Source organism: Pleurodeles waltl, chromosome 3_1, assembly GCF_031143425.1.
Source record: "Pleurodeles waltl isolate 20211129_DDA chromosome 3_1, aPleWal1.hap1.20221129, whole genome shotgun sequence".
NCBI lineage: Eukaryota > Metazoa > Chordata > Amphibia > Caudata > Salamandridae > Pleurodeles > Pleurodeles waltl.
This window is the reverse complement of record NC_090440.1, coordinates 28141382-28165210: the sequence shown is the minus strand read 5'-3', so window position 1 is coordinate 28165210 and position 23829 is coordinate 28141382. Positions and strand designations below refer to the sequence as shown.

At 46.9% G+C, this 23829-nt stretch overlaps 1 protein-coding gene and 1 long non-coding RNA gene across 2 annotated transcripts in view; one reads left to right on the top strand and one right to left on the bottom strand.

Moving 5' to 3' along the window:
• LOC138283716 (uncharacterized) overlaps positions 1–23829 on the bottom strand; it is a 270018-nt gene that overhangs the window by 137907 nt on the left and 108282 nt on the right. The gene's annotated exons all lie outside the window — the stretch shown is intronic.
• LOC138283715 (embryonic protein UVS.2-like) overlaps positions 1–23829 on the top strand; it is a 630013-nt gene that overhangs the window by 570945 nt on the left and 35239 nt on the right. The window contains exon 12 of the mRNA XM_069221759.1: positions 1704–1923. Within this exon, the coding sequence (XP_069077860.1) occupies positions 1704–1923 (220 nt within the window). The remainder of the gene's footprint in view (positions 1–1703; positions 1924–23829) is intronic.

Genomic DNA, 23829 nt, shown 5'->3' with positions numbered 1-23829 from the left:
CTAAAACAACATATATACAGTGAAATATGGGGGTAACATGCCAGGCAAGATGGTACTTTCCTACACTAGGGAAACTAGGTCCTAACTGTAACTGCCTTCTGGCAACCGCCAGTAGGTAATACATTTATATATAGGAAGGCGGGGACGCCAAAACGCGTTCCTGTTTATAATAATTTGTTACACTTTTTAATGCTTGTGGAGTGCCTTACTTCGGGATCGGAGAAGAAAGTGTGGATATATATATACATACATAAAATTGTTAATTTTTTTTCACCACATCGGATCATTAGCCTTTAACCTCGTTGTTAATAAATGTTACCAAAATCTCTCGATGGCAATATTGACCCATATTACGCATTTACTTGATATACGTAGATGGTACTTTGTTGCACTAAATGCAGTGGTATAAAACTTGTATTTCAAAGACTGTGAAATATGGGAGATATCTCTGTAGAGTTTATACATTGTCAAGCATATTAGGGTAATGCAGCATGGAAGACCAAACAAAATAGCAGTGTTATCTACATTCTATTGCAGACAATGCAAATTATGCAACGAATATGTGTACATTTCATCCACTTAAAAAAGAAACAAAATTTTGGGTGAAATCTGCGAATTTTGCAAAATTATGTGCAACCAAAGATCATCCAGATTCAGTGACCATTACTGTTACTTGTTTTATTAGCAATTTATTCAAGCAAAGTTACCAAAACATAAATATTCTAATCCCAATTAGTGCCCTTGTTAGCTGCATTTAGGAGAAAACTGCTTTGTCAAACGAACTACCCCAAAATAGACAATATAAAAAATACATAGCGGGTACCAGGTGCTTATATTGCCATCTCGAGGTTCTGGTGACCTATACAAACCACTTGGCCTTCAGTTTGATAGTTTATGATGGCACTAGGACTCCTCAATATTGGACCATATACACATTATAGTATATTGATTAATTTATTTAAAGTATTACTGACTCCTCCCCCACCCAAAAAAGGAACAGTGCAGGGCTTTACATAGAACAACTACAATAGGAGTGACTAGAGAAAAGGAGTCAATGGTAACACCAGTAAAGTACAACTGAACATAGCTGAGAGGAATTAACAGGAGGTTGTATTTATAGATGGAAGAGAGAGCAGATGGGTTGATAAACAGGAGGAGTTTAGAATTCATTTTATTTGTTTCAGTGATCTGGTTTGAATGACTGGGAGCTAAGCAGGAGATTTGACTCTTACCAGTCTTATTCCTCCAGTATTATGTAGTGTATCCTTAAGCAAAGGTGGCAGTCTGGAGTGTGGAGGTGTGTGTGCTATGTAAGCGGAGTTAAGTTGATGGGCACTTCTAATCGTAACCAAGAAAGCTGGAGATATGGCTGGATTTTATTTTTGCACTCAACATCAAAAGTGCTGAATCGTGAACGTGGCCTTCAGAGGCACTGATGTGGTTTTGGGCATGTCTGCTTGTACAGCTTTAAAGTGTAATATATGTTGAGGTGGAAAAGCACAAGGATATGGACTTCTGAATAAACTTGTGTGCACAAGCAACGTTTATACTGGCAATCATTTAAGTTCTATGATTTGTGCCATCTCTGAAGGAGCACAAATACTTAAAAAAAAAAAGAAAGAAAAAAAAAAAAGTGTACGTACTCATCAATGGAAGGACATCAACCTAACAAATATTTACCTTTTGCTTCTTCCAAATTTTAGATCTCTTTGACAATTGCCGATTTCTCTGTGGAGGCTGCCACAAACTGTGTTTATGACTACCTGCTCCTCATGGATGATGCTAGGCCTAACTCTCTCATCGGAAAGTACTGTGGGAGCAAGCAATCCACTACCATTAACTCCGTGGGGAACACCATGAGATTCCAGTTCATCACTGACAAATCTGTGCAGAGCAAAGGTTTCCAGCTGAACTACTCCACTAGTAAGTTCACTTACAAGCACAAAGCTTGCAGTGCTTGATCACTTTTCGTCTGAGTACATGAAATGCTACTGATAGTAATGTGACTGGAAGGTTGCCTGGCCTGAATTATGGCAGAACAAACAGAATTCACCTTAAGGTTGAGCCTCTGGAACTATATAAAAGAACAATTCTTCTCTCTCTGATTCAAAAGCAATAAATCTAAACATTCAAAATTCAATACAACTAACATTTCAAATCACAAACACAAAATGTTAACACATTTTATTAATAATATAAGCAAAACCTAAATAAACTTCACATAGGACATGGAAAAACAAAACAAACTAAAAAGACACCGACAGGACTCAAGACGAAACATAAGTATGCAAACACAGATAAAACAGATTACAACAAACTCCAAATATTTACTTCATATTACACAAATTTATAACACTTATAAATACATACACAATATATCAGATAAAGAAATATAGTTTAGCAAATCATTTATTAAAAATCTAAATCTTCTTTTTCATCCACAGATTTTGTTCTTCACAGTCTTTAAATAGTCCTTCACTTTATTTAAATCTTTAATTCCAATATGCTTCTCTGGTCTTCAATCGAATATATACCAACAAGTTTTGACCACTTGGTGGCATTCATAATTGTGTTTGAAAAAATATGAGCAGGATTTGGTTAAACATAATATTTAAGGAATATATAGTCCAATGGATTATATTTATTTGCTTGTAGACAATATTCCAGCCTACAGGTGCACGTTTGTGTACAGCCCTGAAGAAGGTGGCTTAAAGTATTAGGATTTGTTGGGATCCACCGAAACACGCGTCGGCAAGGAGTTTGTTGGCTGGTAGAAGAGTGCTTTTTATGCTCACTGTTCAACAAGATTAAAGATCTGAGAATATCAAAAACTTGGATGAAAAAGAAGATTTAGATTTTTGATAAATGATTTGTGAAACTATAAGGTTTAAGGTATAAGGTATAAGGTTTAAGGTTTAAGGTTTCCACTTGTAGAGCAGGCAACGTTATACTAGTGGAAACCCTGAGGTTTCCCCACCTCTAAATGGGGGAGGGGAAAAGTGCTTTTATACTCTGCACATTCTTTCTCAGTTTTAAATAGATGTTCTTCAGTTTAAACCTGTAAAGTCTGGTTAACACACCAGAGATTCGATCTCTATTTTAGTGGAAACATACAATCACTTTGTTGGAAATGACCACCTTTTGCATGATATTCTCCTCGAATTTTGCCTTCTTTTGCTGAACCTGAAAATTATTGTGAAAAAATATACATACACAGTTAATCTTTATTTTAATTATAATTAATATAATTAGAAACACATAAAATAATATAATTAAATTATATGTATTTATATATCTGTCCCAATTTCCATTGGGTTTTTATTTCAAGTCCCTACCTCCATTACTTTCTATGGGAGGGTGTTGGAGTACCAGTGGGTGCCTATGTTTAGTGCTGGACTTATTATAAAATTATAAATAACAGCAAAAGTTCAGTTTGCAACTACTGAATTGTAGATACTCACTCAAAAGGAAAAGTTGCTTTCCTGTAATCCTACTTCTCTTCCAGGGGAACCCTCAAAGCCAAGAGCAGCAATAATAGATTTTCAGTTGTTATAACTATCCAAAGAGATTTCGTAAGGAAGCTTGTCCCACTTGGGTATCTGCTCTTGACTCGGAGTCTAGACAGTAATGTTTACAAACATGTGATCTGACTTTCTGATCTCCTTTGTTTTATGTAGATAAAACTTTAACACTCTTTTTAAAATCCAAAGAATGCAATGCTCTTTCCGCTGGGATATTAGGATTCAGTATGAACATTGGTAGTGAGATAGTTTGGTTAATGTGGAAATCTAGGAAGAGTTCTCATGACCACTGTGTTAGACTGAAAAACCATACATGGCTCTTTGGCACACAAAGACTGAATCTCACTGACAATACGCATTGACGTTATGGCTACTAGAAAGGCAGCTTTCCATGTAAGATGTTGCAAAGAGGCTTTATGTATTGGCTCTAAAGGAGAACCAATGAGAGGGAGACCTAACTGGAGAAAATACATTTTTCAGACCTTCTAAGAAATCCTTAACTACTGGCATAAATAACTGTATGGGTGACTTTCTGTAAGCTGTAATACCTGCAAGGTGTACCATAATGGAAGAATATTGCAGACCAGACCTTGCTAAATAGATGAGGTAAGGTAGAAGCCAATTCTCTTGACCTAAAATAGGGTGGAAATTATTGGGACACACCACAGGTAGAACGTCTCTCACTTGAAAGCATAGGATTTTCTGGTAGAAGATCTTTTGGATTATCCTAGAATACTCATGCGTTTCTCAGACAGACCTAGATGTTCATATTGGAGGAATTCTCCATGCTGTCAAGTTCAGGAAGGACTGGGTGGGATGTACAATCCTCCGTCCAAACTTGTACTGAAGACCCTTCTGCACAGCAACCTCCTGTGTGGCCTTTCTGACAGATGGAGAAGGTCCGTGAATCATCACAGGCGAGGCCATGCTGACGCCATGAGGATCATTCTGGCATTGTACCTGTACAACTTGTTGATCACTGTGGGAATCAGCAGAGTTGGAGGAAACCCATAGAGAAATTCCCCTGATCAACTTATCAAAAGGGTAGACAGAACCTCAACAAGTAGTCTCAGCGTTTCTTGGGGTTTGCGTCAGTGAACAGATCTATTTGTGGATGGACCCACTCTCAGAAGATGTTTTGTACGATGTTGTGTAGGATCCAGACGTGATTTTCGTGGAAATGTCAACTGAGTGAGTCTACGTGAGTGTTCTGGGCTACAGGCAGGTGTATGGCTTGTATTGTTAAGTCCCTGGCTATCAGTCATTTCCAGATGGCCTGAACTTCCAGAGATAGAGGGTGAGAGCCAGTTCCTCCTGGTCTGTTTAGATAGTACATGGTGGTCATATTGTCTATGGATGGAAGGAAGGATTTTAGTGCCAGACAGATCGCTCTCAATTGTAACATGCTGATGTGATAGTATTTTCCTTTGTCCGACCACACCCCTTGAATCTGAAGGAGACCCATATGAGCCCCTCATCCTTATAAGGAAGCATCTGTGATCATTGTCTGGGTTGGAAGGTCCTGGTGAAAAGGAACTCCTTGCAACAAATTTGTGACTGGATTTCCTCCTTCAAGAGGAGTAGTTTGTCCTCGCAATGATCCGAAAACTGGTTCCTCTGATCCTAGATACATTGTTGGTGAGGTCCCATGTGAAGTCTTGTGTGAGGAACAATGAAAATGCAAATGCAAGAGGCCATTGAGCCCAGCAACAAAGCTACCTGCCTCTCCAATGGATAAGAGTTACTCAGGAGATTGTGACACTTTAGAGTGATTAAGGACAGTCTTTTCTCCAAAGGATACACTTTTGCGGCTTGTGTGTCCAGTGTTGCCCATAATTAGTGAAGCCTTGGCGTTGGCTGTTCTGTGGACTTTTGGAAATTGATGTGGAGACCTAGATTATGTAACATCTCTACACAAATTTTAAGATGTTCCCTTGCACATGAGTGGGAGGAATTCTTTATGAGCCAATCATTTAAGTATGGGTAGACAAATATTTGCTTTTTTTCTTACGACTGCTGCAATCAAGGCCAGGCATTTTAAAAAGGTTTGAGGGGCGGACTTGGGACAGAAGGGCAGTACTTTAAATTGGTAGTTATGCGTTCCCACTTTGAAGCTTAGAAACTTCCTGTGTTTTGTGATGATTGGGATGTGGTAGTACGCATCCTGAAGATCGATGGAACACATCCAATCCCCCTGGTGTAGAAGTGGGTAGATCTGTTTGAGTCACAATCTTGCATTTCTCCTTGCATATGAATTTGTATAGTATTCTGAGGTCTGAATTCTTGTCTTGGGACTTTTTTTATTTACCAAGAAATAACATGAGTAGATCCTCATTCCCCTTTGATGTTACAGAACCTCCTCTATAGCCTCTTTTTTTGTAGCAAGATGTTGACTTCTTTTTGCAACAGCTCTTGATGATGGTAACATTGCTTTGTTGGTGGAACAGCAGGAGGGGATTTGAACCGAAGTAAGTACCCATTCTGAACACTATTTCAGATCTTATAATGAGATGCCACTAGTCTGGGATTCTTGTAATACTTTCCCCCACTGGAATGGGTAACGAAGATGAGGGAAGCTTGACTCATTGTTTGTCTGTGTCTTGCTGGAGGATATTGGCTGCTGATATCCTCTGTCTCTAGAGTGTCATCTGGGATGGTAATGAGATTGTGCCGGTTGTTGTTAGTGTTGAGTTCAGTGAAGGGTTTGAACTCTCTGTTGATAATAACATCTGTCATAAGGGAATCTTTTGCAATATTCTATTCTTTTCTTCAGGCCCACAGCTTTGAGAGAGTCCAGTTCCGCCGTCATCTTAGACATTTCCTCATCTGCGTGGGTTCCGAAATGCGAGTTGCCTCTGAAAGGAAGGCTCAAGATTCTATACTGGGCTTTCGGCTTCAAACCTATAAGACGTAACCAAGAGGAATGTCTAGCACAAATACCATCGGAGTAGCCATGCACAGCAAGGTCTGAAGTGGCCGCAGTTATTTTGCTAGAAACAAATCCCCCCCTTCATTGATGATTTCTATAAAATCTTGGCTATTTTTCTTTGGGAGTTTCTCAGCAAATTTGTTTAAAGAATCCCACAAGGATCTATCATATCTACCTAGCACTGCAGATTTACTCGCTTCTTTCATATAGGAGGTGGATGTCCCATATATTTTCTATCTTAATGGGTCCACCTGCCTCCTGTCTATCAGAAGGAACTGATAAGGATGCTGCAACTGAATACTTCTTCCAGGTGGCTGCTCTAAACACTGACTCAGGTAGAGGATCTATTCTCAGGAACAGAGGGTTAAATGTTAAAGCCTTATCCACATTTACACTTTATTTTATAGCTGCCAATTTGCTTGATTGACTGAGTATTTTGTAGAAATTTTATCGGTTTCTATTTTATGACGTGCCTTTATGATTTGTTTTTAGGCAAAATAAAACTTACTAATCTCAGGAACAGAGGGTCTTGGTCTGGAATTGTATATTATTTAAAAATTCATGAGAGAGCACCGCTCAGAGAAACTGGAGTCAGGAGTGTCTATCGCTGGTTCCAAGAGACATGGGACATAGGGTAGTATAAGTCTTGATACTGTTCTAAGGTGGAGAGTTTTTAATATGACTGAAGAGGAGGTCATAAGCGTATAGATGTCTATACTCAGCTTTGATGCACCTCTCATCAAGACCTCCCTCAAGGTGGTAATGTCTATGGGAGATACTCATGCTGGTGGTGTTTCAGTTAGTGTAGGTGAGTAGTGTCTGGCTGAAGACAGGGAGGCAGTAGACCAAGAAGGCAACCTAAGTTGACCATGTGCTGATCTGGAAATATGAGACCTCCTAGATCATGAAGTAAATCTTCCCATGCAGATTTGGATCTAAATCTTCGAGTTAGCAGGCTCCTAGACCTGCATGGAGAGTTTTGCGAAGGATTGTGCCTCTTCAGAAGAACCAAAGGAGTTTCTGGAGAAAACATAGGAAATGGTGGTCTCTTTGGAGATAGTGCATGCAATATAACTCTAAATAGAGAGAATGTCAGCAAGTATTTTAAATCTGAGAAATGAGGTAAGGGTCTCTGCTGTAGAGATTGCAGATGTGGAGACATTTTCAGTGGAGAGACAGCAGAAGGCCTGGGTGAAGCAGGAGACTGTCTCTCCTCTGTGGTAGCTGCAGCATGCACTGCTGATGATATACAGATCACTTGACATAGTTGGTACCTGGCATGCCACTTCAGGTGTTCTCAACGTCAGTCAACGTCTTTTGAGGTTTTTAACCTTGAAATGTGTGACAAGGTGGGATTTTCTCTGCTCTTGACGCCATACCTTTTAACATCAACCATGAACTATGCCTGCGGTGCCGTTCCTTGGATCGTTCTCTGTGTGAAGGCTTTTTATAAGAGGAGGTCCCCTAGGCCTCTTGACGATCCAGCAGTTCCTCTCTCAGAGTCTATGCAATCTGATTTTTTCCTCTGACTTTCAGGGCCTGCTTGGAAAGCTTCTGACAGTGAAGACAGAAATCTGGTCGATGGGACTCTGGGAGATATACAATACAGACCAAGTGTGGGTCAGTCTGAGCCTTCTGTTTTTCCACAGGAGGCACACTTCACAAAAAGAGAAGGCATGTTTGCCAAAAAAAGATGTTATTTCTGTCAGGAAAAAAGCTGTGTGTACATCAGCTATATAGATCTTTAAAGAGTTTTTCTTTCAAAAATGTAAAAAAAACAGACAGCTCAGTGCTCCAGGATCCTATCAATCAATATTTGTAGAGCGCGGCTACTTACCTGTGAGGGTCTCAAATCGCGGGGGAGGGCCACATCCGAAGAGCTACGTCTTGAGGTTCTTCCTGAAGAAACAATCAATCAATATCGATCAATCATCAATCAATCAATATCCAAAGAGTAGGAACCGGGAAAAAGAACTGCCCTGTCACCTGTGAGGCATAATGGGATGCATGGGGTCCTGGAAGGTCTGAAAGGCACAGTACCAGTTTTCTCTCTTATGTTGTAAGTAGCAGCCTATTGGCCAAACGTTTCTCCTATTCCCTTTCATCTTACTTTTAAATAAAGGTTGTAAAACAGGTCTGTGTTTTCTTTCCTGTGTTTAGCAGTAAATAGCTACTGATTACCTACTGATTTAAAAATGAATATTCAATGTGATTTGGAAACTTTTAGACCTTTCTTATATATTTTTTATATATATATATATACACACACACACACACACACACACACACACACACACATACATACATATATACATATACATACATATCAAATTCACCAGCACGGTGCCGGTATGCACCAAGGCTAAAACACAGCAGTTGGAGCAAGGCTCTGGCTGCCCTTCCAATAATGCACACAACTTTCTCTTCCATGGAAAGGGTTAACCGTGAACAAGGTCCAGTGGAACCAAAACACTTCAGGAGAGGCCAAAATGAATTGGAGTCGGCGCATTCTGCGGTGTTTGAGCTTAATATGTGCCCTGCAGGCGAGCACGATTATTCACTGCTTATAACTATTGATGAGGATCCGCTGGTAGAGAAAAGACCCACAACTTCTACTCCAGTTAGCACTGGAATAGCCAGTCTCCAGGTGGGATCAACAGTGTGCCCAGAGCAAATCAGGGTTCACCCTGAAGATACTTTAGTCTCTGAGGGTGGGGTGGATATAGCCACACTAGCTGCCTGACCACCTAAAATGCAAAAATAGAGGCAGCAGCTCTTGATAAATGCAACAAAGGTAGAAGCCCTGAGGGATACAGGTGTCAGTGTCACAATGGTGACAAACTGGTTTCCCCAGGACAGTATCTGGCTGGACAGACCTATCCAGTCACCAATGCGGACAGTGAAACTAAAGTCCATCCCATGGCAATGGCGACTTTAGAATGGGGAGGGGTTACTGGCGTGAAACAGGTGGTAGTCTCCTCTGCAATTCCAGTAGAGTGTCTGCTAGGGAATGATCTGGAGTCCTCAGCATGGGCTGAGGTGGAGCTCAAGACCCATGCAGCCATGCTGGGTATCCCTGAACTGGTGTGTGTCAAGACTAGAGCACAATGCAGAGCACAGGGTGAAAAAATAAGTGCTGGAGTCTGGAATAATGGCCCAACCTTCCAAGAGGAAAGGAAAGAAGACTGGGGGACCAGCTTCTTCTCAGCACAAGAAACAGGAGGACCTCTCTTCCTTATTCCCTGAAGGAACTGAGTCCATGGAGATGGAGCCTTACCAGGTAGAGCTCTTGGGCCCAGGGGGACCCTCAAGGGAACAGCTGTGCCAGGGAAAAAAGACTTGTCCCATTCTTGAAGGCCTGAGACAGCAAGCTGCTGAGCAGGAAAAAGGAAGTGTCAGTGGATCCCACAGGGTCTATTGGGAGGATGGACTCCTTTACACTTAGTCAAGGGATCCCAAACCTGGTGCCACTAGGAGAGTGGTAGTGCCTCTGGACTTTAGGGAGTTCATCCTCACATTAGCCCATGACATTCCCCTAGCTGGGCATTTGGTACAAACCAAGACTTGGGAGAGATTAGTCAACCATTTCTATTGGCCCAACATTTCACAGAAGGCAAGGGAGTTTTGCAGCTCCTGTGTCACCTGTCAAGCAAATGGCAAGACAGATGGCCATCCAAAGGGCCCCCTCATTCCACTTCCAGTTGTAGGGGTCCCCTTTGAAAGCACTGGTGTGGACATTGTGGGTCCACTTGAACCTCCCACAGCCTCAGGGAACCAATACATACTGGTAGTAGTGGATCATGCTACCAGGTACCCTGAAGCAATTCCCCTTAAGTCAACTACTGCACCTGCAGGAGCCAAGGCCCTAATTGGTATCTTTAACAGAGTGGGCTTTCCTAAGGGGGCGGCTTATGACAGAGGTACCAACTTCATGTCAGCTTACCTCAAACACATGTGGAATGAGTGTGGGGTGACTTATAGGTTCACCACACCTTATCATCCACAAACCAATGGTCTTGTTGAAAGGTCATAAGGGGATTGGATGTCCTCCTGTCATGCTTGCTTTTCACCTACAGAGAGATGCCACAGAAGGGAGTAGGGTTCCCCCCTTTGAGCTTCTGTTTGGCCATCCTATAAGGGGACCACTAGCACTTGTACAAGAAGGCTGGGAGAGACCTCTCCATGACCCTAACCAAGATGTGGTGAACTATGTGCTTGGCCTCCGTTCAAGGATGGCCGAGTACGTGGAAAAGACATCCAAACAACGTGAGGCCAACCAACAACTCCAGAAGCTGTGGTATCAATCAATCAATCAATGACACTTATAAAGCGCGCTACATACCCGTAGGGTCTCAAGGCGCTGGGGGGGGGGTGCCGCTACTGCTCGAATAGCCAGGTCTTCAGCTTCTTCCTGAAGGAGAGGTGGTCTTGGGTCAGGCGCAGGTCGGTCGGGAGGGAGTTCCAGTTCTTGGCGGCCAGGTAGGAGAAGGACCTTCCTCCTGTAGTCGCTCTTCGGATGCGGGGGACGGCGGCGAGGGCGTGGTTGGCTGATCGGAGGTGGCGCGTGGGAGCGTAGAAGTTGACTCGGCTGTTGAGGTAGCTTGGGCCTTGGTCGTGTAGGGCTTTGTGTGCGTGGGTGAGGAGGCGGAAGGTGATTCTCTTGTTGACGGGGAGCCAGTGCAGGTCTCTCAGATGTCCGGAGATGTGGCTGGATCGTGGGATGTCGAGGATGAGTCTGGCTGAGGCGTTCTGGATCCGCTGGAGTCTCTTCTGGAGCTTGGCGGTGGTACCGGCGTAGAGGGCGTTACCGTAGTCCAGTCGGCTGGTGACGAGGGCCTGGGTGACGGTCCTCCTGGTCTCGGTGGGGATCCACCAGAAGATCTTCCGAAGTGTGCGTAGGATGTTGAAGCACGCCGAGGAGACGTTGTTGACCTGCCTGGTCATGGAGAGGGAGGAGTCCAGGATGAAGCCCAGGTTGCGTGCATGGTCTGTCGGTTTGGGTGCGGTGCCCAGGGCGGGAGGCCACCAGGAGTCGTCCCAGGCGGAGGGTGAAGAGCCCAGGATGAGAACCTCCGTCTTGTCCGAGTTCAGTTTCAGGCGGCTGGTCGTCATCCACTCGGCTACCTCTTTCATCCCTTCGTGCAGGTTGGCTCTGGCGGCGGCGGGGTCGTTGGTCAGGGAGAGGATCAGCTGGGTGTCGTCGGCGTAGGAGATTATGCTGAGGTTGTGTTTGCGTACGATGGCCGCGAGGGGGCTCATGTAGACGTTGAAGAGGGTGGGGCTCAGAGATGATCCTTGTGGGACGCCGCAGATGACTTCGGAGGCCTCTGACTTGTACGGTGGTAGGCGGACTCTCTGTGTTCTTCCGTCGAGGAAGGAGATGATCCATTCCAGCGCCTTGTCCTTGATTCCGATGTTGCTGAGGCGCCGTACTAGGGTGCGGTGGCAGACCGTGTCGAATGCCGCGGAGAGGTCTAGGAGGATGAGGGCCGCTGTTTCTCCATTGTCCATCAGGGCTCGGATGTCATCGGTGGCGGCGATGAGGGCGGTCTCGGTGCTGTGGTTGGCTCGGAAGCCGGACTGTGAGGGGTCGAGGGATCCGTTCGTCTCGAGGAAGGCGGCCATCTGCTTGTTGACGGTCTTCTCGATGACTTTGGCTGGAAACGGGAGAAGCGAGATGGGGCGGTGATTCTTGAGGTCGGTGGGGTCCGCTGTTGGTTTCTTGAGTAGAGCGCTGAGTTCGGCGTGTTTCCAGCTCTCGGGGAAGATGGTGGTGTCGAAGGATGTGTTGATGATGTCTCGCAGGTGGGGTGCGATGACAGCGTCGGCCTTGTTGAAGACGTGGTGAGGGCAGGGGTCGGTCGGTGATCCGGAGTGGATGGAGTTCATCGTGCGGATGGTGTCTTCGGTGCTGATCGGGGTCCAGGCGTGGAGGGTGGTGGTGGGGGGTGGTTGTTCGGTCATGGTGTGCGTTGGTTGGTTGTTGAAGCTGTTGTGTATGTCCGCGATCTTGTTGTGGAAGTATGAAGCGAGGGAGTTGCAGAGGTCTTGTGATGGGGTGATTTCGTTGTTTCCTGCGCTGGGGTTGGAGAGCTCATTCACGATGTTGAAGAGTTCCTTGCTGTTGTGTGCGTTGTTGTCCAACCGGTCCTTGAATGCTGTTTTCTTGGCGGCGCGGATCAGCTGGTGGTGTTTCCGGGTGGCAAGTTTGTAGGAGGTCCTGTTGTCCGGTGTTGGTTCCCTTTTCCAGACTTTCTCGAGGGCTCGGAGGTTCTTCTTGGAGCACTTGAGTTCGTCGGTGAACCATGGGGCCTTCTTGCTGCCGGGTCTGCTAGGCGGGGTCCTCAGCGGGGCGAGCTCGTCCGCGCAGTTGCTGATCCACTTCGTGAGGTTGTCGGCGGCCTGGCTGGGGTTCGCTGAGCTGGCAGGAGGGTGCTGGCTCAGGGAGGTGGCGAGCTGGTCTGCTGTGATCTTGTTCCAGCTTCTGTGGGCGGCTTGTTGCTGGTGTTGGTGGGTCGTCGTTCTCTTGAAGGTGAAGTGGACGCAGCTGTGGTCCGTCCATTGAAGCTCTGTGGCGTGGCTGAAGAGGATGTCTGTGCTGGATGAGAAGACGGCGTCGAGTGTGTGTCCGGCGAGGTGGGTGGGGGTGGACACCAGTTGCTTGAGTCCCAGGTTGGCGAGGTTGTCGAGCAGGGTGCTGGTGTTGTGGTCGTTGTTGTTCTCCAGATGGTAGTTGAGGTCTCCCAGGAGGATGTAGTCAGCGGAGGGGAGGGCATGCGGGCTGACGAAGTCGGCGATGTCCTCGCTGAATTGCGTGCGTGGACCAGGGGGTCGGTAGATCAGGGTGCCTCTGAGGGTGGTGTTCGGGTTGGTGTGGATCTGGAAGTGCAGGTGTTCGGCGCTGGTCAGGGTGATGTCGGTGCTGGTCGTGATCCGGATGGTGTTTCTGTGGATGATGGCGATGCCTCCTCCCATCTGGTTGGCGTTTCGGTCCCTCCGGACGATCTTGTAGCCCTCTGGGATAGCGATGGCGATGTCGGGAGCTGAAGAGGCGTTCATCCAGGTCTCCGTGAGGAAGGCAACGTCCGGGGCGGTGGCGTCTAGGAGGTTCCAGAGTTCGATGGCGTGTCTGTGGACGGAGCGGGTGTTGAGCAGGATGCACTTGAGGTGGGTGCTGCTGGTGTTCGACTTGGCGGGTGCTGGTGTGCGTCTGGTCTGGGTGCGGGAGAACTTGCAGGCGTGGCAGCTGAAGGGTCCGTGGGTGCGTCGTGGTGTGGCTTGGTGGCAGTCTGGGAGTCGGCCGGTGTTGAGAGCGATGAGGGTGGCGGCGGAGTACGTCAGGCGGGTCGGTCTGGATCTTCTTTGGCCAGGGGTCCTGGCGCTGGACGCGATCCGGTCGCGGACGGGCGCAGACGGGCTTACCTTTGGCGCGCCTTCGGCGCGCCCGCTGCGCGTGACCGCTGCGCGTTCGCACGGTCGCCATATAAGGCGAAGTGCGCGGGTGGGCGGGGCAGCTGGGAGGCAGGAGCGGGGAGGGAACAGAAAGGAAAAAGGGGCGTGGTCAGCGGTGGTGGCGGGAAGCGGGGAGCGGGGAGGGAGGTGGGCAGACAGGCAGGAGAACGCAAAGGGCTGAAACTGACTAGAAAAAATACAGGCACAAAAGTCAGACAAACGCTGGTAACACGGGAGGAAAATGAAGAAACTGATTAGAAAAAAATACAGGCACAAAAGTCAGGCAAAAGCTGCTAACACGGGAGGAAAATGCAGTTCAAACAAGCACAAATGCTAGACAAAACAAGCAAAACCGACGCCAGCGGCGTCAGCCGGCAGCGAGGCAGGCAGCGAGGCAGGGGCAAGGCGAGGGGGCACACACAGCAGCTGGTGGCCGTGCGGCGCGGGGGGTGTCCCACAAGTGGGTCACACTCACCTGCGTTGCACGGTCGCCATATAAGGCCAAGTGCGCGGGTGGGCGGGGCAGCTGGGAGGCGGGAGCGGGGAGGGAACAGAAAGGAAAAAGGGGCGTGGTCAGCGGTGGTGGCGGGAAGCGGGGAGCGGGGAGGGAGGTGGGCAGACAGGCAAGAGAACGCAAAGGGCTGAAACTGACTGGAAAAAATACAGGCACAAAAGTCAGACAAACGCTGGTAACACGGGAGGAAAATGAAGAAACTGATTAGAAAAAAATACAGGCACAAAAGTCAGGCAAAAGCTGCTAACACGGGAGGAAAATGCAGTTCAAACAAGCACAAATGCTAGACAAAACAAGCAAAACCGACGCCAGCGGCGTCAGCCGGCAGCGAGGCAGGCAGCGAGGCAGGGGCAAGGCGAGGGGGCACACACAGCAGCTGGTGGCCGTGCGGCGCGGGGGTGTCCCACAAGTTGGTATGACCAAAAGGCTGCGTTGGTTGAATTCCAACCAGGGCAGAAAGTCTGGGTTCTGGAAACTGTGGCTCCCAAGGCACTCCAGGACAGGAGTGGCCCTTACTCAGTGCTTGAGAAGAAGAGCCAGGTCGATTACTGTAGGAAAATGCCTCTGTTGGCATGGTTATCCCCTCCCCTTTTGCCTTTTGGTGATGCTAGTTATGATTGAAAATGTGCCGGGGGCCGCATTCTGCACTTATTGAGGGTGCGGACTGTGGGGCATCTGGGGTGGGATGGGCATTAAACTAATTCAGAATGGGCCGCAACACGTGGACCCTTTGATATCAATGTTCACGCCTCCCCACACCCCAAAGGGACACCAAAGGGACTGTTCATGGTCCGTTATTCTTTATAGCACCTATTGTGCTTATGTGTGTCGTTATGGGCTTCGCCCAAAAGGTTTTTGTTATTTTCCCAGTTGTTTTCTTATTTTACCTTTGTTTGCATGGTCGGGTGGGGGGGGAGAAGATATTCAAAGGGGACAATTCAACAACGAGTTGGAGACATACACAGTAATACCGGAGCACACTAGGGGCACACTATTAATACTCACAGTACTAGCTACTCTCTGGCACAGACGGACATGGCCACATATAATATAGTAACATGGAATGTGAGGGGGATGGCCAACATCTCCAAACGTTGCAAGATATATGCATACCTTAAACGGCACAAAGCTCACATAGCAATCCTCCAGGAAACGCACCTCACACAGGAAGAACTAAATAACCTCAGGCGGAAGTGGCCAGGGTCTTCATACAGTACCATGACATCAGAATTTGCAAGGGGTGTGCTTATCTGGATTGCACCAGAAGTCCCATACACGGTAGAACACCAAAAGATTGGCACAGAAGGCCGATACATTAAACTTGATGGGACATTAGACGGTAAACCACTTACAATAATAGGACTTTACGCCCCAAACACGAGGCAAGGAGATTTTCTACTGTCAATCACCCCCCAAATACTCCGAGACCCCACGATACACTGCATTTGGGGCGGCGATTGGAACTGTGATGCTGGACATAGATAGAGATAGATCTCACCCCCCACTGGAGGGCGCCCCCAGCAAGAAAACTACTCAGGTGCTGCAGACCTGGATGAGGACAGTAAGCTGAGGGATATTTGGCTCACCCAACATCCCCTGGATAGGGAATACTCTTTCTACTCCACGGTTCACCGCTTGCACACACGCAAAGACTTATTGCTCTGTTCAGTGGACCTAACCAATAACTTCACAGGGGCGTCATATCTAGCCAAAACCATATCGGACCACTGCCCGCTGACAGCCAATATGCAATGGGTCAGAACACGCACACGCATTCCCACCTGGCGCCTTCAACCAGAATTGCTCCTAGACCCTTCTTTCCCTCAAGAAATGACAAAACATATCTCCACCTATTTCGAACTGAAGAGTGAGACTGCGTCATTGCGAGCAGTAGAATGGGATGCTCATAAAGTGGTGGTCAGGGGCCTGTGTTTAACGGCGACTGGGGGAACCCGGCGCACATTGTCCTGTGAACTGCTGCAGGTAAAAACTGAACTTCGTGAAGCTGAGCGAGCAGTGGCATTGGGTACAATCACCCCGAAGACCTTACATACATTACGTATACGCAGAACTGAGGTAGATTCTCTGTTACGCAAATTTGACTTCCGGCACTATATTGCCAGGGCACACTCAGAGGGGGATCGTTCCGGCATGCTGTTAGCCTGGCTGGTACAAGGTGAATAACAGCATACCCCAATTGGAGCCCTACAACTGTACTCTGGGGCGGTGATTAACACTCAGACAAAAATAAATGATGCGTTCAGGCAATACTGCTGCACCTTATACGCAGCGCAACCGGCCCCATCAACAGCGCAACTAGCAGATTTCTTCCACACACTTTCTCTACCTAGTCTAACTGCCTCTAACAGGGAAGCATTAGATGTACCCATAGAGTCTGAGGAGATCCTCCTGGCTCTAAGTCAACTAGCACGTAACACGGCACCTGGCAGCGATGGCCTACCAGTTGAATACTAGCATAAATTCACATCACAGTTAATTAAGCCATACGTGGAAATGCTACAAAAGGGCACTAGCGACGGGACGACTGCCGGATTCTCAACGAGAGGCGGTGATAGTGGTCCTCCGTAAAGCGGGGCGCGACCCCCCCTAGATGTCCGATCATACCGTCCCTTATCCTTGCTAAACCTGGATTGTAAACTCCTAGAGAAGATACTTGCGAACCAGTTACTCCTGTTGATGTCAATGCTGGTCCACGAAGACCAATCGGGTTTTATTCCAGGACGCAGTACCTTTGTCAACATTAGAGGCCTCATACGACTCATGACAGATAACCCAGACACAGAACGTGGACGAGTAGTGGTATCCCTTGACATAGAAAAGGCGTTTGACACCTTGGGCTGGCCTTTCCTACTGGAAACATTGAGCCGCATGAAATTCGGGAAGGTATTCATGCAGTGTATTAGCATACAGTACTCCGACCCCACTGCCCGGGTTAATACAGGAGGGATAATATTGGAGCAGTTTCCCATAGGTAGAGGTACAAGTCAAGGTTGTCCACTATCACCGCTATTATTTGCCCTGGCAATCGAACCATTAGCGGCACATCTGAGGGGTAGGGCTCAGGAATGGGGGATAACCGATGGCAATAGACACCAGATTGTCTCTTTATACGCGGATGACGCCCTAGTATACCTCAACAATTACACATCCTCACTACCAGGACTATTACGATTATTGAATGGGTTTGGAGATTTATCAGGCTTACATGTTAACTGGTCAAAATCCTGCCTATTTCCACTGACATCCCCATGGATCACCAAACTGACACTTCAACGCATGGGTTGCTGTGGTCGTACAACATCTTTAAATACCTGGGCATACAAATTTATCACACCGCAGCCGATCTCAGGGAAGGAAACTTAGGAAGGATGCTGACAGCCACCAGGGGCTCCTTACCATTCTGGTGCTCACTCCCGTTGTCAACAATGGGGAGAGTGGCAATCGCTAAGATGCTTATACTCCCAAGATTGTTATATTATTTCTCCGCTCTGCCACTGATAATCCCCCGAAACTTCTTTACATCACTAAACAGCCTACTAACTGACTTGATTTGGGGACATGGACGCAGGCGAGTAGCCCTTTCAGAAACATACCTTCTGCTAGCACAAGGAGGCCTCGGCACGCCAAACTACGAGTTATACTACACAGCAGCACAAATACATTGGACATGGTGTTGGCTCCGAGATCCCCCGAATGCTGAAACTAAGGTGATACATTCTAATTTAGGCCACACCAATATATTGCAATGGCTGATGGACCACGGCGGCCCAACACACAAAGAAACATCTTGATGGATGTGGCTCATTGGTGCTGGGGTCGATACATACTAGGTAAAACTCAGAACCCTCCATTCTCGCCGAAGCTCCCGCTTCTGGCCACCCCGGGGATCTCTATGGCCAGCTAAGAGTATACAAACGATAGGAGACATGTATACAGAAGGCTGCATCATGACTTACACTGAAATCATGACTACACCCGAAGTGGACCGAGGAGGGTTCATTGCGTATGGAGCACTACAGCAACTGGTGCACCGCACATGGCAATGCGGAGACGAAGAACCACAGACTTCCCCCCTCTTGCATGACTTACTATCAGACTTAGGTGACCATTGTGGTACATCCCGTATATATATCCTCTTACTTGGCAATCCAGCAGTAGCCCAAACGAGGGCCAAGGCAAGGTGCGACAACCCTAGATTCCGTCACACGCAATTCAATTATCTTCATCAAACATACCTAACCCCTCACCGGCTTCAGCGTATGTTTCCTCAAAAGAGCCGGGAATGCCCTAGATGCGGCGATTCTGACACCACATTCTATCATATGACATGAGAATGTCCTCCAGTTTTACGGGCCTGGCATGACACTAACTACGTTAACCGCGGAATTACTGGACTTCCCAATCTCTCACACGCCAGAATCTTGCCTGCTAGGGATCCACCAAAAGACTAAGAACAATCAACAGGTACATAAATGTATTGACTTAGCATTTGTGCTGTTCAAGCGCCTATTGGCGATGCAGTGGAAAGCGCTGTCCACCCCAAACACACAGAGTTGGCTGCGAGATTTATTGAAATGGGCGAGAGCGGAGTCACAGTGTAGGAAGTTGGCTCTGTATATACTATTTCAAAGTAAGAAATAGTATGCACAGAGTCCAAGGGTTCCCCTTAGAGGTAAGATAGTGGCAAAAGGAGATAATTCTAATGCTCTATTTTGTGGTAGTGTGGTCGAGCAGTAGGCTTATCAGAGGGTAGTGTTAATCATTTGTAGTACACACACAGGCAATAAAAGAGGAACACACACTCAAAGACAATTCCAGGCCAATAGGTTTTTATATAGAAAATATATTTTCTTAGTTTATTTTAAGAACCACAGGTTCAAGATTTACAATCAATACTTTAAATGAAAGGTACTTCACTCAGGTATCATAGGAACTTGAAATCATCACAATAGCTTGTACAGTTTTAGCAAAAATGGCAATAAGCTATTTTAAAAATGGACACAGTGCAAAAATCAACAGCTCCTGGGGGAGGTAAGTATTTTTTAGGTTCACAGGTAAGTAAAGCACTTACAGGGTTCAAAGTTGGGTCCAAGGTAGCCCACCGTTGGGGGTTCAAGGCAACCCCAAAGTTACCACACCAGCAGCTCAGGGCCGGTCAGGTGCAGAGGTCAAAGTGGTGCCCAAAACACATAGGCTTCAATGGAAATAGGGGTGCCCCGGTTCCAGTCTGCCAGCAGGTAAGTACCCACGGCTTCGGAGGGCAGACCAGGGGGTTTTTGTAGGGCACCGGGGGGGACACAAGCAGGCACAGGAAGTACACCCTTAGCGGCACAGGGGCGGCCGGTTGCAGAGTGCAAACAGGAGTCGGGTTTGCAATAGGATTCAAAGGGGAGACCCGGGGGGTCTCTTCAGCGATGCAGGCAAGCGGGGGGGGCTAGGAAGAGGGCCGACTGGGGGTCGCTCCTGCACTGGAGTTCGGTTCCCTCAGGTCCTGAGGGCTGCGGGTGCAGTGTGTTTTCCAGGCGTCTGGTTCCTTGAAGCAGGCAGTCGTGGTCAGGGAGAGCCTCTGGATTCCCTCTGCAGGTGTCGCTGTGGGGCTCACGGGGGTCAACTCTGGCTACTCACGGGCTCGCAGTCGCCGGGGAGTCCTCCCTGTAGAGTTAGTTTGCCGCAGGTCGAGCCGGGGGCGTCGGGTGCAGAGTGGAAAGTCTCACTTTCACCGGGGGGTAACTGCAACAGGGAGCCATTTCCTTACAACATCCCATCTCCTTTTGAGCTTTTCAGGGAGCCCCATGATCATGCCCTTCAATGTATTGTTAAATCTTTCCACAAGACCATTGGTTTGTGGATGGTATGGTGTGGTGAATTTTTTAAGTCACCCCACACTCATTCCACATGTGTTTCAGGTATGCTGACATGAAGTTGGTACCCCTGTCAGACACCACCTCCTTAGGAAATCCCACTCTTGTAAAGATACCAATAAGTGCTTTAGCTACTGCAGGGGCACTAGTGGACCTAAGGGGAATTGCTTCAGGGTACCTAGTAGCATGATCCACTACTACTAGGATATACCGGTCCCCTGAGGTTGTGGGAGGTTCAAGTGGACCCACTATGTCCACTCCCACTCTTTCAAAGGGGACCCCACCACTGGAAGTGGAATGAGGGGGGCCTTTGGATGGCCACCTGTCTTACCACTGGCTTGACAGGTGGCACAGGAAGCACAAAACTCATTTACTTTCTGGGACATGTTGGGCCAATAGAAATGGTTGACTACCCTCTCCCAAGTCTTGGTTTGTCCCAAATGCCCAGCAAGTGGAATATCATGGGCTAAGGTCAGGATGAACACTCTAAACTCCTGAGGCACTACAACTCTCCTAGTGGCACCAGGTTTGGGAACTCTCGCCTCAGTGTAGAAGAGTCCATCTTCCCAATAGACCCTGTGGGTTCCACTGATATTTCCTTTGGTTTCCTCAGCAGCTTGCTGCCTAAAGCCTTCAAGAGAGGGACAAGTTTCTTACCCCTTGCACAGCTGTTCTCTTGTGGGTCCCCCTGGGCCCAAAAGCTCAACCTGATAAGGTTCCAACTCTATAGGCTCAGTTCCCTCAGGGGATAAAACTTCTTCCTGAGAAGAGAGGTTCTTTTTCTGTGCTGAAGCTGGTTCCCCAGTCTTCTTTTCTTTTCTCTTGGAGGGTTGGGCCATTATTCCAGACTCCAACACCTCTTTTTCACCCTGAACTTTGCACTGTGCCCTAGTCTTGACACACATCAGTTCAGGGATACCCAGCATGGCTGCATGGGTTTTGAGTTCTACCTCAGCCCATGCCGAGGACTCCAGATAATTTCCAAGCAGACATTCAACTGGTATAGCAGAAGAGACTACCACCTGTTTCAGGCCAGTGACCCCTCCCCATTCCAAAGTTACCATAGCCATGGGATGTACTTTAGTCTGATTGTCAGCATTGGTGACTGGATAAGTTTGTCCAATCAGGTATTGTCCTGGGTAAACCAGTTTGTCTGTCGCCATAGTGACACTGGCACCTGTATCCCTCAGGGAATCTACTCTAGTCCCATTAATAAAGAGCTTCTGCCTGTATTTTTGCATGTTAGGCGTCCAGCCACCTAGTGTGGCTAAGTCCACCCCACCCTCAGAGACTAATGTAGCTTCAGTGTGAACCCTGATTTGCTCTGGGCACACTGTTTATCCCACCTGGAGACTGGCTATTCCAGTGGTAACTGGAGTAGTAGTTGAAGTGGAACCTTTCTTGGGACAGGCCTAGTCTCCAATTTGGTGTCCATGCTGACTACAGCTGCGACACCAGGTCTTTTTGGGATCAAAGTTATTACCCTTGTACCCAAATGAGGATTGTGAAGAGGCTTTGGACCCACCCTCCTGAGTAGGTTTTTGGGGCCCTGTAGAAGACTCTTTACTTTTTCCCCTGGATGTCTCAACACTCTTCCCCTGGGGAGGCTTTGTGACCCCTTGCTTTTGGTCACCCCCTGTGGAAGTCTTGGTCACCCTTGTCTTGACCCAGTGGTCTGCCTTCTTTCCCAATTCTTGGGGAGAAACTGGACCTAGGTCTACCAGATGCTGATGCAGTTTATCATTGAAACAATTACTTAAAAGGTGTTCCTTTCTAAACAAAATATACAGCCCTTCATAATCATTTACACCACTGCCATTAATCCAACCATCTAGTGTTTTGATTGAGAAGTCAACAAAATCAACCAAGGTCTGGCTCGAGGATTTTTGAGCCCCCCTGAACCTAATCCTGTACTCCTCAGTGGAGAATCCAAAGCCCTCAATCAGGGTAGCCTTCATGAGGTCATAGGATTCTGCATCTATTCCAGAGAGTGTGAGGAGTCTATCCCTACACTTTCCAGTGAACATTTCCCAAAGGAGAGCACCCCGTGAGATCTGTTTACTTTACTGGTTGGATAACCCCCTCAAAAGCTGTGAACCATTTGGTAATGTCATCACCATCTTCATATTTTGTTACAATCCCTTTGGGGATGTTTAGCATGTCAGTATTCTCTCTGACTCTATTTAAGTTGCTGCCACCATTGATGGGAGCTAAACCCATCTCTTGTCTTTCCCTTTCTATGGCTAGGAGCTGTCTCTCCAAAGCCAATCTTTTGGCCATCCTGGCTAACAAGAGGTCATCTTCATTGAGGCTGCCCTCAATGCTGCCAGAGTTGTTGGACTCCCCTGTGGGAGAAGCAGCATCTCTGACTATTACTTGTGGAGTCAGGGTGGAGAAACCCTGGGCTCCCTAACTAGGACAGGAGGGGGGAAATTCTCCTCCAGGTCACTTGTTTCCCCCTCGGTAAGGTTGTCTTTAGAGGGGATGTTTTTAGCAAACTCTGCCAAGAGCTCTTGGAGCTGTACTTTGGTAGGGTTTGAGCCAGTTTTTATATGTTTTATTTTACAGAGAGTCCTTAACTCTGACATCCTAAGATGCATGTAAGGGGTGAGGTTGAGTGCCACCACCATCTCATCTGTACTAGACATTATTTCTCTAAAAGTTGGGATACTTTTTAAGAATCTAAAACTATCTCTAGAACTTAATCCACACTTTTACAAAAACTTTTAAACTCTAAAAGAAATGCTAACAGGGACTTACACAAGGCCCTAGCAGGACTTTTAAAAATTTAGAAAAATAGCTAAAATTCCAAAAATCAGTTTCTAATGACAATTTTTGGAATTTAGTTGTGTGATCAGGTATTGGCTGAGTAGTCCAGCAAATGCAAAGTCTTAGACCCCACTGCTGATCCTCTGAAGATGGCTCTGTATATACTATTTCAAAGTAAGAAATAGTGTGCACAGAGTCCAAGGGTTACCCTTAGAGATAAGATAGTGGCAAAAGTAGATAATTCTAATGCTCTATTTTGTGGTAGTGTGGTCGAGCAGTAGGCTTAACAGAGGGTAGTGTTAAGCATTTGTTGTACACACACAGGCAATAAATGAGGAACACACATTCAAAGACTTACTCCAGGCCAATAGGTTTTTATATTGAAAAATATGTTTTCTTAGTTTATTTTAAGAACCACAGGTTCAAGATTTACATTAAACACTTTAAATGTAAGGCACTTCACTTAGATACTTCAGGAACTTTGAATGAATCCAATATCATGTACAGTCTTAGTAAAAATGTCAATAAGCTATTTTTAAAGTGGACACAGTGCAAAGATCAACAGTTCCTGGGGGATGTAAGTAAATGTTAAGTTCACCGGTAAGTAAAACACTTACAAGTCTCAAAGTTGGGGCCAAGGTAGCCCACCGTTGGGGGTTCAAGGCAACTCCAAAGTTACCACACCAGCAGCTCAGGGCCGGTCAGGTGCAGAGGTCAAGGAGGTGCCCAAAACACATAGGCTTCAATGGAGAACAGGGGTGC